The following is a 13,702-nucleotide window of genomic DNA, read 5'->3' on the forward strand; positions in this document are numbered from 1 at the left end:
ATGAAAGTGGGTATTAATCCAGGGGTGGGTGGGAGGGCTTATTTATTTTTTTTATTTTTTTAATTCATTTATTTATTTATTTATTTATTTATTTAGTTAGTTAGTTAGTTAGTTAGTTAGTCCAATACACAATGAGAGTTTTAGTGTGTGTGTGTGTGTGTGTGTGTGTGTGTGTGTGTGTATATATATATATATATATATATATATATATATATATATATATCCATATTTACAGCAGCACGAAGCTTATAACTTCAGCCTGATGATGGTGAATGTGATTTCACTGAAACGTCGCATAGACACTCAAAATATTACACGGGGCAAAACCCGAACTCAGAACAATCTACATACATATACCCGTGAAAATGTACGAAAACACACACACACACACACACATATATATATATATATACACACATAGTAAAATGCATGATGAAGGTTATAGAGGATATACTCATAGTAGAATATATCTATGAAAGAAGAGAAGAGAAGATATAGGAATAGAACATATCAATGAAAGAATAGAAGAAGAGGTATAGGAATAGAAGAAAGGAATAGGAGATATAGGAGAGCAATAGGACAGGGGACGGAAGGCACTCTAGTGCACTTGTACTCGCCCCTTACTGACCTATTAGGAATCTGGATAGGTCAACCAAACCAGAGGACTAAGAGAACCCATCCAAATACCCCCCCAAATTTTTTTTCCACTAAAAATTCTAAAAAAAATATGGTGGCACGCACGGACTGGTAGACAGAACCAGATCCGTGACGCCATCTTCACATCACTAGCAGATCCCTAACTGTTCAGGCGATCTGGTTTGAATCGGGAGGAACTCACTCCTGATCCAATCACCAAACTCCTCTCAGGCTTTGCCTCCAATTGGATGCAAAGGGTATGTCCCTCTCATTTTTCCTTGCACCATGCATCCTATGGCTTTCAGGAATGTGTAGTTGGGAATAATCATGACTGCAGCAGTGGCCATAACTTTGCGAATATAACTAGTGAAAGATTTTTGAAATTTCAATTGCGTCAGAATAATGGATCCTGGATTCTAGCTGCATTCTTTAAATGAGCCCATTTGAGATACCTTAATTCAAAACTTCTAGGAAAAGGTCGTCCTTCTGATGGACTGTTTTGTCCATTTGAAGGTTACAAACTGATGTGAGAATCAGACCTAAAAGGCATTCAAATAAGCATCAGTTGCAAACTGTTTCTTCTTTTTTGTCTTTTCACTGGCTTCTACTCTTGTTCTCTCCTTAGGACCGAAAGCTGAGAGCAGAAGAAATTGAAGGTAAAGTGAAAAATACTTTCTCGTTATTCTTTTTTTAGGTCTTTCCAAGATCAGCTGATCTGTACTCTGATCTGAAGTCTAGAGTAGTGGTCTCCAACCTTGCAAGCTGCCTGAGGAACTCTGGGAGTTGAAGTCCACAAGTCTTAAAGTTGCCAAGGTTGGAAACTACTGGTGTAGAGCCCTGCAGGCAGCTGAGAAGGTTCTTCAAAGACATGTCCAAAAACAGAGAACAAGCTGGCAGTTGAGGGCAGCATAGGACTTCACGCTGGTCACTATATTATTTTGATATGCTCTCCTTCCCTGAAAGAAAACAGTTCTTAATCCTAGGACCTAGACTGAATTCATTCCATAGTGTCATTTAAGGTATTTACTTATGGAACTGCCTTCTGCCACATGAGCGCCAGCAACCGGTCAGGTCCCACAGAGTGGGCCTTCTCCAGGTCCCATCAACTAGAGCAGTGTTTCCCAACCTTGGCAACTTGAAGATATTTGGACTTCAACTCCCAGAATTCCCCAGCCAGCATTCGCTGACTGGGGGATTCTGGGAGTTGAAGTCCAAATATCTCCAAGTTGCCAAGGTTGGGAAACACTGAACTAGAGAATGTCGCTTGGCGGGACACTAATCATCAACCCCTGCCTATGGTTGAATGTATGTGGAATGGGAAGTATGTTGGTGGATTGGAATGACTATTTTTAAATTAAATTGTGGTTTTAGATTGGTTGTTTTAGTTGTTATTGGATTTTCGAATTATATTGTTTTTACATGTTGTAAACCACCCCAAGTCCTCAGAGAGGGGCGGGATACAAATCCAAACAAACAAACAAACAAGTATTTTCATCTTTTATTGGTTTGGTTGATTTATTGATTTATTGATTCGACTTATATTCAGCTCTTCTCCAGTGACTCAGGGCGGCTTTCCCTCCTCCAAAGGAGTCTCAGAAAAGCCCAGAACTGTTTATTTATTTATTAAATTTGTATGCCGCCCCTCTCCGTAGACTCAGGGCGGCTCACAGCAGTGATAAAAACAATGTACAATACAAATCTAATAATACGGAGTTAAAAACCCATAATTTAAAAAACATGCACACAACACACCATACATAAATTATATATAAATTATATAAATTATATTATCCTGCAGAACTCATGCTGAAGGCGTGGGAGAAGGTTACCAGATAGTGCCAGGCCTCCTTTGTCTTTCTACGGTCACTGTTCTGTTGTTAGAAGGATGTGGTACCATTATATTATTATTTATTCATTCATTCATTCATTCATTCATTCATTCATTCATTCATTTATTTATTTATTTCATTTGTATGCCGCCCCTCTGCGGAGACTCGGAGCGGCTCACAACAACAAAACAGTACAAATCCAATGGTTAAAACAATTTAAAACCCTTAATATAAAAAACAATCATACATCTCATACAAACCATATGTAAAGCAGTAAGGAGCCAGGGGAATCAATTTCCCCATGCCTGGCAACAGAGGTGGGTTTTAAGGAGTTTGCGAAAGGCAAGGAGGGTGGGGGCAATCCTAATCTCCGGGGGAAGTTGATTCCAGAGGGTCGGGGCTGCCACAGAGAAGGCTCTTCCCCTGGGTCCCACCAGACAACTTTATAGGCATCTCCATCCCGCGTGATAGTGCATTTTTGCCATTTTTGCTGTAAAAAGTTCTGATTTTGTATGATTTTATCATTTTGCCTGGGTTCATGAGCTTTTTTTTTAAAAAAAGTGAGATTACTTTTACCAGAGAGATTTTATGTGGTGAGAGAGAAATAGGATCGTCGTTGACTATTTGCTTTATTAAGAAAAAAAGAAGAAGAAAATATCCAAAAAAGGTATAAATTCCTTTGCTCTACCTCCTTGAGCCCTGCCACTAAGGTCATTGATGCCACCCCTTTGTGAGATTCATCAATCTCGCAAGGCTTGTCTAGAATAAAAAAAATTATTAAAACGGGAAAGAGAAAATGCAAAACTCAGTTTGCAGTTTTAAGCTACCACTACAAAAATATTCAGTGGCTGTTAGCTCTTCAAAATGGTGCACGTATGAAACTAAAACCATAAGTACTGAGGTGCTGCAAAGTCCCTGAGGAGGACAATGTCTTCAGAGGGACTTAGAGCAACCCAGCCAAGGGGGGTCACTCATGAACGCCAATCCTAGAAAGAAGAAGACTGGGACACATTTTCTCTCTGGGTGATGTGACACAGTATTGAGCTGTGCACTCCTTTTTATTTGGGACCATATGCAGATGGGGATAATTACACATACATGTCAAGTGATATACAAACATCCAATAACATAACTTCAAACATGACATATCTTTGAGTCCTTCCTTTCCCCAGATATCACAAACCAATTTCCTTGAATAATTTCCTTTGAGCAAATGTTTCTCACACCTAATTTCTCTGAAGCCTCCTGCCTTATCACAACCAATCTCCTGTTTACTGTGGTCAAAGTCTCATCCTGTTTTGCTTCAGGCAATGTAAATTTCCCCCTTTGATCGTATAACGTCCTGTTTGGAGTGATGTATACTTGTTTATCAGTGAGATGTTTATTGAACCCTTTTGTGGTCAGTTGTCTTCCTGTTGCAAATTCACCAGAAATACAGACTAAGCAAGTTAATTTCATCCTATCCTGGCTATAATAGAATCAGGGTAAGCAGAGCATTTTATGCTAGAGGTCCAGATATATAATATAACACAATCCTATTCTAACATGCATGCTACACTGCAACAAAGTACCAATGCTATCTTTATTGTAAGATTACTATAGCAAAACCTTGCAAGTCAGAAGGCACTTGGCCCCTCCTGGACCTTCAGTTTCCAAAGAACTAGGGGAGGACCCCCTCTGAGATGCTTTCTCCACCCCTGTCTTTCCTTTAGGTTTAGTCCTCTCTTATCAGATTGTTGTCAAGGCTCCCATTTTTCCTCCTGTCTTCGAGGTTTCTGACAGCCCATTACATTGAAAAGAAGATATAAAAATACAGAGCTGCTGAAAATACACATTTCAATTTAAAAGGATCTCTCACTGAAAGAACCATACAATTATATAAGGGGAAGGGCTCCTTCTTGTCACCTGGTATAAGGGATGGCTGGCAGGCAGGCTGGCAACTCTGGACCAGGAGGTGGGGATAGGGGTTCACCCGCCTATTAACTTTAGTTTGTTATAACTGGTGCCTTTGAAAAGTGTTTTGAAACTTCAGATCGTGCAGAATGCAGCTGCGAGAGCAATCATGGGCTTCCCTAAATATGCCCATGTCACACCAATACTCCGCAGTCTGCATTGGTTGCCGATCAGTTTCCGGTCACAATTCAAAGTGTTGGTTATGACCTATAAAGCCCTTCATGGCACCGGGCCAGTTTATCTCAAGGACTGCCTTCTGCCGCACGAATCCCAGTGACCGGTTAGGTCCCACAGAGTTGGCCTTCTCCAGGTCCCGTCAAATAAACAATGTTGGTTGGCGGGGCCCAGGGGAAGAGCCTTCTCTGTGGCGGCCCCGACCCTCTGGAACCAACTCCCCCCAGAGATTAGAATAGCCCCCACCCTCCTTGCCTTTCGTAAGCTCCTCAAAACCCACCTCTGCCGTCAGGCATGGGGGAATTAACACAATCTTTCCCCCTAGGCTTCTACAATTTATGCATGGTATGTTTGTATGTATGATTGGTTTTATAACAAGGGTTTTTAACTGTTGTAATATTGGATTTTTACATTCTGTTTTTTTGTCACTGTTGTTAGCCGCCCGGAGTCTGTGGAGAGGAGCGGCATACAAATCCAATAAATAAAATAAAATAAATAATAAACAACTTTTTTCCTTTCAGAGCTCAAGGAGGCTTTTCGGGAGTTTGACAAAGACCGTGATGGCTACATCAGTTATAAGGACTTGGGAGAATGTATGCGAACGATGGGCTACATGCCAACTGAAATGGAACTCATAGAATTATCTCAACAAATTAGTACGTACTTTCTTCTATAAGTCAACCCAATGCCTAAGGAATGCTACGCAGTAAGGACTGTCACATTGAGCAATGTCTCCCAGTAACATTTAATACGGATTCTGAGCTTTTTCCTCCCCTGCCTCTTTATCTTTTCAGTGCTGGAATTATACACAGCAATACCTTTTGACTGCCTCTCATGCTTGAGTTGCTTTTGCAGCCCAGATGTTAAAACTGACATTCATCTCTTGATCCCTCCCAATCTTTCGCCCACCTTGTTATGAAGGGAGCATCCTGGAAATTATCTGCTACCTTGACTAGGAATATCTTAGGCTGACATGTATTAATGGAGGTTATTAATGGAGAGAAAACAAGAGCAGCACAAACCTGACAGCCAGTGTGGTCTAGCAATTAAGATGCTGGGCTGGCACAGAAAAGACCCATCCTTAGTCAAGGAACTCAGATTGATGTTGAGCCAATCGCTGCGTCTCAGCCCAGTCTACCTCAAAGGATTTTCAGGGTGAATAAAAATGACAGATGGGCACAATATGTATGTGAGCAGCTAGATGAAAGATAGATATGAATTAAACAAGAAAATAGGACCCCAAATCTTAAATCTTTGGTAGTATTGTACTGTACTGTACTGTAACTATAAACCCATGGTAAGAAATGCAGGACCTCCAAAATATGTCATGTTGTTCTGTCGGACTCTCTGGTACACTCCTCCCAAAAATTCACAGGTACAAATTTCAGACACACACACGTTTGAAAATTCAAAACAATGTTCTTTATAATGAAAATTCACTTAAACCAAGCCCTCTTTTGGTATAGCAAAGAGCACTCGTCTCCAAACAAACCGGTAATTTGTACAAGTCCCTTATCAGTTCTGTGATATTTAGCTTGCAGCTGTGAGGCAATTCACAGTCCTTCTTCCTTCACAAAGTGAAACACACTTTGCTCTGGTGTAGTTTCAAAGCAGGGAAAAATCAGCACACAAAAAGTCAAAGTCAGTAAAGCAGTCACGAAACACAATGATCAGATAATCCTCCACAATGGCCAAACCCACAGGCTGCTATTTATAGCAGCCTCACTAATTACCACAGCCCCACCCGACCACAGGTGGCCTCATTTTCTTTGATAATAATCTCTCAGTTGTTGTTGCCTATGCATCACTCTCTGCATGTGTGGCTGTATCATTAACTCTTGTTCTGAATCCAAGGAGGAGCTAGATAATTGATCTCCTTCTGAGCTGTCTGCCACACTCTCCTCCTCCCTGTCACTCATGTCTTCTTGGTCAGAGGAGCCTTCATCAGCAGATTCCATGGGGGGGGGCAAAACAGGCCTGCAGCATGTGGATGTCTCCCCCACATCCACAGTCCTTGGGGCAGGAGCTGGGCCAGAGCTAACCACAACACAGGTTATCATATCAGTGACCACCAGTTACCAAGTAATCTACCTGCACATTGAACTAACTGCAGCTTTCAGGTGGTCTTTAATGGTAGCTCCATATAAACCACATTGCAGGTCCAGTTCAGTGGAATAAGGGTATGGGTCATTGTAGAAAATCCACGCAAACTTTTTGGGTTTCTTTTTCTCACCTCCACAGAGCATTACTATTTTGTTTGGTTTTCTGAGTGCTGAGACAAAGTGTACTTTTAAACTACTACTATTTTCTTTCCACAATACTTCAAAAACTCTTTGAAGTCAATCCTGAATAATTTCCCCTTCTGCCATCTTTGAAATGCTGAGAATGCAAAGAATCCATGAAGCGATCAGTGTTTCCTCAGGATTAGGGTGGGCTGCTCGGCGTTCACAGAGGTCTGGGAGAACCTCTAGCTAAGATTCTGTGCAGTTCGGAGAACCTCCAAATCCCACTCTGGCTGGCCCTGCCCACCCCCAGTTTCAGCCTGTGAAACTTCTGTCTCAGAGACTTTTTTCAGCCTGTGAAGCCTCTATCTCAGAGGCTTTTTTCAGCCTTTGAAACCTCAATTTTAGAAGATTTTCTTCAGCCTGTGAAACCTCTGTCTCAGAGGCTTTTTTCAGCCTTTGAAACCTCAATTTTAGAAGATTTTTTCAGCCTGTGAAACCTCTGTCTCAGAGGCTTTTTTCAGCCTTTGAAACCTCCATTTTAGAAGATTTTTCCAGCCTGTGGAACCTCCGTTTCAGAGGGGTTTCTCCAGCCTGTGAAACCTCTGTCTCAGAGGTTTATTTCAGCCCGTGAAACCTCCATTTCAGAGGCATTTTTCCAACCTGTAAAACTTCAGTTTCAGAGGCTGGGCGAGGCTACTTTTGGTGTATAAGACACACCCAAATTTTCACCCTGTTTTGGGGGTGGAGGGAATGGTGCATCTTATATTCTGAAAAATATGGTAAGTGCAGGGTACATGCAGAAGCTCAGGGAGGATGAAAAATGGGCCTAACAGAAGTTTAGGAAGGAGCCCTCGGAACCTGGGGAGGCTTTTTTCACTCTCCCGGAGGCTCAAAAGAAGCTTCCGGAACCTAGGTAGGGCAAAAATACCCTCCCCCCACACACTGTAGTGCTGTGGAGACTGACTAAGCCACACCCACCCAGCAATAGGGCAGAAAACCCGTTGCAAAAATTTTTGAAGCCCACCCCTGAGCAGAATGACCAGTGAGGAAAAGGCAAACAAATAAACAAGTAAAATTCAAACTGCTGCAGTTCCTGGAGTGAAATCTTTCACACACACATCCTACTCAAATGAGAAATAGCCAGCACCCCCATTTCCCCATCCATGTTTTCAGTTTGAATTATAAGGATATTCGGAATGTTCTTGTTTAAACAATCTGAACAGTTGTTAGAAAAGGAGCCACTCTTATCAGGGGTGTCAACCAGAGGTAGGTTCCTACCGATAGGCCCCGGTGTGGTAGTGCAGTAGTGGCCCACCGATTGCGCAATTTGTACGCGACAGCTCAGGTGCTGTCTTTGTTGGTCTGTGCGTGAGGTCATCCCCCCCCCCAATTTTAGGGTGTTTTTTTTCCCTTCTGAACATGCATGGAAGTAAAATCGCATGAGGGGACGCTCACCTGCATGTGATTTTCTGTGATATTTTTGCTTCTGCACATGGGTAGAAGCAAAATCGTATGAGTGGATGTGCACATAAGCATGTGCAAAACATCACAATGCATAGACAGTGCACCTTTATCACAATTAGAGGAACCCCCTGCTTGTGTCAACGGATATTTATTTATTTATTAGATTTGTATGCCGCCCCTCTCCGAAGACTCGGGGCGGCTAACAACAAAAAAAACCCAATGTAACAAATCTAATATTAAAAAGCAATCTAAAAAACCCCAATTTAAGAGACCAATTATACAAACAAGCATACCATGTATAAATTCTATAAGCCTAGGGGGAAGGGAAAAAAATTCAATTTCTCCATGCCTGACGACAGAGGTGGGTTTTAAGGAGCTTGCAAAAGGCAAGGAGGGTGGGGGCAACTCTGATATCTGGGGGGAGCTGGTTCCAGAGGGTCGGGGCCGCCACAGAGAAGGCTCTTCTCCTGGGTCCCGCCAAATGACATTGTTTAGTCGACGGGACCCGGAGAAGGCCAACTTTGGATATATGTGGGTGCCTTTGTGTGTCTCAAAAAAGTCTAGGTGGCAGCCACTGCTATGTAATCAAAATCTCACCCTGTGAAGATCCTGAATTTTGCTGAAAAGATTGTGAACGTTGATGCTGCCAGGGTAGCATGTTGACCATTTTGCAGGAAACCAAGGCACTTTTCCCACTGGCTCTAATCATGGGGATTGGTTGCTGTGCTAAAAAGAGTGAACTCGTGCCAAGATCGATCTATGTTGTTTTGACTTTTTCAAGACCCATTGCAAGTGTTCCCAGGAGCCCCGTAACCCAGGCAAAGCAAGTGGATGTGAAATGAAGAATAATGCTTTTTCGCTTCTTTTCTGCAGGGACAAGCAGACTGCAAAGCTCTAGGGGGCTGTTTAGATTTTTTTTCTTCCTCCCCACCAACCAGTGATTGCCTTGCAACAAAAGTTCCTTAGAGGATACGTGTTAAACAGAGGTGGGAGGTTTGCCTTGAATTCAAGAGAAGGGGTGAGGCAAGAATTTCCATCATTGAAGAATAGAACCACACACAAATTGCTTCAAAGCCCTGGAAACAGTGACCCTACCCTTGCTGCAGTTGAAGATGAGCTGAAAATAGTGGCTCAGCTTATTGAAAATAGACAATGGAATAGGTTGGCAGGGGCCACAACTGTTTTCAAATGAGGATAGAGGGAGGGGTGAGCTGCTGCCCAGAGGGGGGAGGATCACAGTAGGGTAGCAAAAATGGAGCTCCACCACAAAGCCCCCAATTTGCACTGAAAGATGTTGAAAGAAAATACATCCTGCATAAGCCACACCCACAGTGTGGTAGTAAAAATTTTGGTAACCTTTCACTGGATACAGGCCTCACATTAAAAATATCCTGAATGCGCCAATGGTTGTGCTAAGGAAAAATTACTGACTGTGTAGACTTTCTAACAGCGTTCAAATTCTGATTATTTATAAAGCACCTGAAGGTAGGACAAGAAGCAGTGGAGGAAAACGAATAAAAAAGAGAAGCAAACTAGAACTAAGAAGAAAATCCCTGACTGTTAGAACAACTTCCTTTCAGAAACTGCAAATGCTCCAATGATGGAAGTTTTTAAATAGCAATTGGACCACCATTTGTCTGAAATGGTATAGGGCAGTGATGGCGAACTTATGGCACAGGTGCCACAGATGGTACACAGAGCCATATCTACTGGCACATGAGCCATTGCCCTAACTCAGCTCCAACATGCATGCGTGTGTGAGCCAGCTGATTTTTGGCTCACACAGAGGCTCTGGTAGTGGGTTTTTGGCTTCCAGAGAGCCTCTGGGGTGATGGGAAAAGGTGTTTTTACCTTCCCCCGGCTTCAAGGAAGACTTTGGAGCCTGGGGAGGGTGAAACATGAGCCTACTGGTCCCACCAGAAGTTGGGAAACAGGGCGTTTCCAACCTCCAGAGGGTCTCTGGGGGACGGGGGAAGCTGTTTTCGCCCTCCGCAGGCATTGAACTATGGTGTGGGCACTTACACATGTGCAATAGTGCGCGCCCATGCTCTTTTGGCACCCAAGGAAAAAAAGGTTCGCCATCACTAGCATGGGGTTGGACTAGAAAACCTCCAGGGTTTCTTCAAATTCTGTTGTGTTGTTCTATTCTAGTCCAGACAGTCATTTTACTTCTATATATTTTAAATAAATATAAAGAATCCATCTAAAAGGGAATTCTGTTGGGGGACAATTAGAAAGATGAAATTCAGTTTCTCCCAGTATGAGATGGGCCTTGGCTGATGAATAAAATATTTAACTTTGTGTTGCCCTGCTTCTTCTGAAAAATGCCTTTATATGTCTACAGCTGGAGGAAAAGTGGATTTTGATGACTTTGTGGAACTGATGGGCCCTAAGCTGTTGGCAGAGACAGCAGACATGATTGGGGTTAAAGAGCTGCGGGATGCTTTCCGAGAGGTGAGCTGCAGTCATAGTTACAGTTATAAGGATCAGAGGTAGACGTATTATATGCAGACTGGCTATCTTCCCTTAATTCACAATTAATAATGATTTACTGAATAAGCCACATCTTCCTAGTTTCAGTCATAGACTATGGCTTACAAAACAATTCTGAATGAGTTGAATCAACACACTAAGCCATAAATAAGCAAATCACACTGAATCATAGAGTAGGAAAACCATATGTGACAAATTGCATGATCACATATGGTGAGCAAAGAGTGGCTGGATAACTATATATTGTGGATGTTTAATTTTGATTAAATTACACTCAACATACACTCCTTTCAAATTCTCAGTTTCCAAGTTATCTTTTTGTGAACAAGGTCAGTTCCCACAGCTGTCGGCAAGTTTTTTTCCTTTTTTTCTTTCCACGAACTGTTGCAATGCTTTCTTTCAACCAGTAGATGGCATTGCCGGATTCTCGATATAGCAAACCAGTTATTTAACAAAACTCTCCAAAATACTTTAAATCCACAAATGGGATATCATCTTCGAATCATTATTTTTTTCCAAATTTCTTTAATTTTCACCCAGTCCAATTGCCAAAAAAAAAAAAAAAAAAAATCCCAACAAACTTCTTGGGCTTTAATCTCCATTTATCCAACTCTCTCTATGGTATTCCCAGTTGCTAGATAGCCACTAATTTCCACTCTGGGATATCTTTTACTGCCTCCTTTTAAATCTTCTTTTATCTTTAAATTGGTCAGTCACCCACCTGGCTTCATCACTTTAATTGCACATTGCTCCTACACAAACACTTAGATCTTTTTACCCAGGCAATCCACAAACTCTTTTTTCAATTGTTTCATTTGTGGCCGTCTTAGCTAATGGTGACAAGTCACCTCTTTTCAACTGCTTGTCAAGGGGTTGGTGCCAGCTTCCTGGAAGAGTTGCAGATCCCCCCCCCCCCCGACCATCAACCCATGTCTCTCCACTTCACCACCCCTCTAGAGTGGTTGACTTGGTTCTGATGGTTCCAGGTGCCCAAACAACTGAAAATTCGGCATTTCCCTTGGGAGTGCCAAAGGAAACGTCTGTAGCCACACCCTTCCCTATGGTACCATTTTGAGCTGAGAAAGCTGAGAAACTGAGAAAGCAAAATTACAAGTGGTTATTTTCAGTCCATTAGGAATTGTCCTCTTGCAACCTACAGAAACGTAAAAATTGTTTATCTCACATATATTGTAGCTGTTAATCTTTTGCCTGAATACATCTAGCAAGCAGAAATTCACCATCTCACAGAATGATTGGAGTGTCAACGTGCTCTTCTTGTTAACAAACTGAGTAGGGTTTCCCTTCCTGTGATTTAAATGCATTCTTCCATGTCTATGACTCTGGGATGAGAAGAAAAACAGCTTTTGTGCACATTAGCGTATTTTAGGAATTTAAATTGTGTTGCTATTGTTTGTTCTCAAGAGCAACATTCACAGTTCTTTCAATCTCTTTTTATAGATTTAGTTTCTAATCCCTAATCATCCTCATGGCCCTGTTCTGAGCCTGTTCCAAATTCTCTGAATCCTTCTTAAGTAATACTTCTTAACTGCAGCAGCTACCATAGATGTAATGAATGCTTTTTCAGGCATGATTTTGGTTTTGAATTTCCAAAATTCACATGACTATACATTGTAATGTTATCATGTGCAGCTGCTTGAAATGTCTGCTGTATGCAAGCCTGTTTGGATGGGCAGGATGTATATGTAAGGATGTCTTGCATTGTATTGCATTGCATTGGGCTGTATTTACTATTTTTTAATGACTTACTTATTTATATCCTGCCATTATTATTTTTACAAACAACTCAAGGTGGCTGACATATCCAAAACATCTTCCTCCTCCTATTTTCCCCACAACAACAACAACAACAATAATAATCAATTTAATAATTTATTAGATTTGTATGCCACCACTCTCCGAAGACTCGGGGCGGCTTACAACATAGCAATAGTACAATACATTACAAATCTAATATTAAAATTTAAAAAGTCAATTAAAAACATTAATATAACAGAATTATATTAATAACCCTGTGAAGTGGATTGGGTTGAGAGTGACTGGTCCAAAGTCAGTCAGCTGGCTTTGATGACTAAGGTGGACTTGGACTCATGATTTCTCGCTGTCTGGTCTGGTGCCCTAACCACTAGACCAGTGATGGCAAACCTTTTTTCCCTCGGGTGCCGAAAAAGCATGCACACGCGGTATTACGCCTGTGTGAGTGCCCACAGCTATAATTCAATGCCTAGGGAGGGCGAAAACAGTTTCCCCCACTTCCCTAGAGGACCTTTGTAGGACAGAAACGGCCTGTTTCCCAACTTCTGGTGGGCCCAGTAGGCTCGTGTTTCACCCTCCCCAGGCTCCAATGGCTTTCCTAGAGCCAGGGGAGGGTAAAAACACCCTCCCACTTCCCCCTGGAGGCTCTCTGGAAGCCAAAAACACTCTCCCAGAGCCTCTGTGCTAGCCAAAAATCAGCTGCCTGGCACACACATGTACGTTGGAGCTGAACTAGGGCAACAGCTCGCATGCCACCTGTAGCACCCGTGCCATAGGTTCGCCATCACTGCACTAGACCAATTGCCATTGTTTATTAGTCAGATAAGAACAGAAAACAATACTGGATTCAAATAAGACTGGAGAAGTATGAGAGAGAACTAAATGAACGGTGAAATAAGATGTTTTTTTCTGTATTTTCTCCCTCCAGTTTGATACAAATGGTGATGGGCAGATCAGCATAGCTGAACTACGGGAAGCAATGCATAAGCTCCTAGGGCAACAGTTGAACTACCTAGAGATGGATGAGATTCTCCAGGATGTTGATTTGAATGGGGATGGCCTTGTGGACTTCGAAGGTATGATAGGAAAAATCCTTTGGGGTAAAATTTGTACAAATTGTAAAATTTGTATTTTACAAATAAAGGAGGATGTCTG

At 42.0% G+C, this 13,702-nt stretch overlaps 1 protein-coding gene across 1 annotated transcript in view; it reads left to right on the forward strand.

Annotated features, from left to right (window-relative positions):
* The window catches only part of LOC139158748 (calcium-binding protein 2-like), a 35,723-nt gene that overhangs the window by 15,347 nt on the left and 6,674 nt on the right, over positions 1 to 13,702 (forward strand). The window contains exons 2-5 of the mRNA XM_070736079.1: positions 1,262 to 1,292; positions 5,114 to 5,248; positions 10,626 to 10,735; positions 13,476 to 13,623. Of these exons, the coding sequence (XP_070592180.1) occupies positions 1,262 to 1,292; positions 5,114 to 5,248; positions 10,626 to 10,735; positions 13,476 to 13,623 (424 nt within the window). The remainder of the gene's footprint in view (positions 1 to 1,261; positions 1,293 to 5,113; positions 5,249 to 10,625; positions 10,736 to 13,475; positions 13,624 to 13,702) is intronic.

Source organism: Erythrolamprus reginae, chromosome 1 (genome assembly GCF_031021105.1).
Source record: "Erythrolamprus reginae isolate rEryReg1 chromosome 1, rEryReg1.hap1, whole genome shotgun sequence".
In the NCBI taxonomy this organism is placed as follows: domain Eukaryota; kingdom Metazoa; phylum Chordata; class Lepidosauria; order Squamata; family Dipsadidae; genus Erythrolamprus; species Erythrolamprus reginae.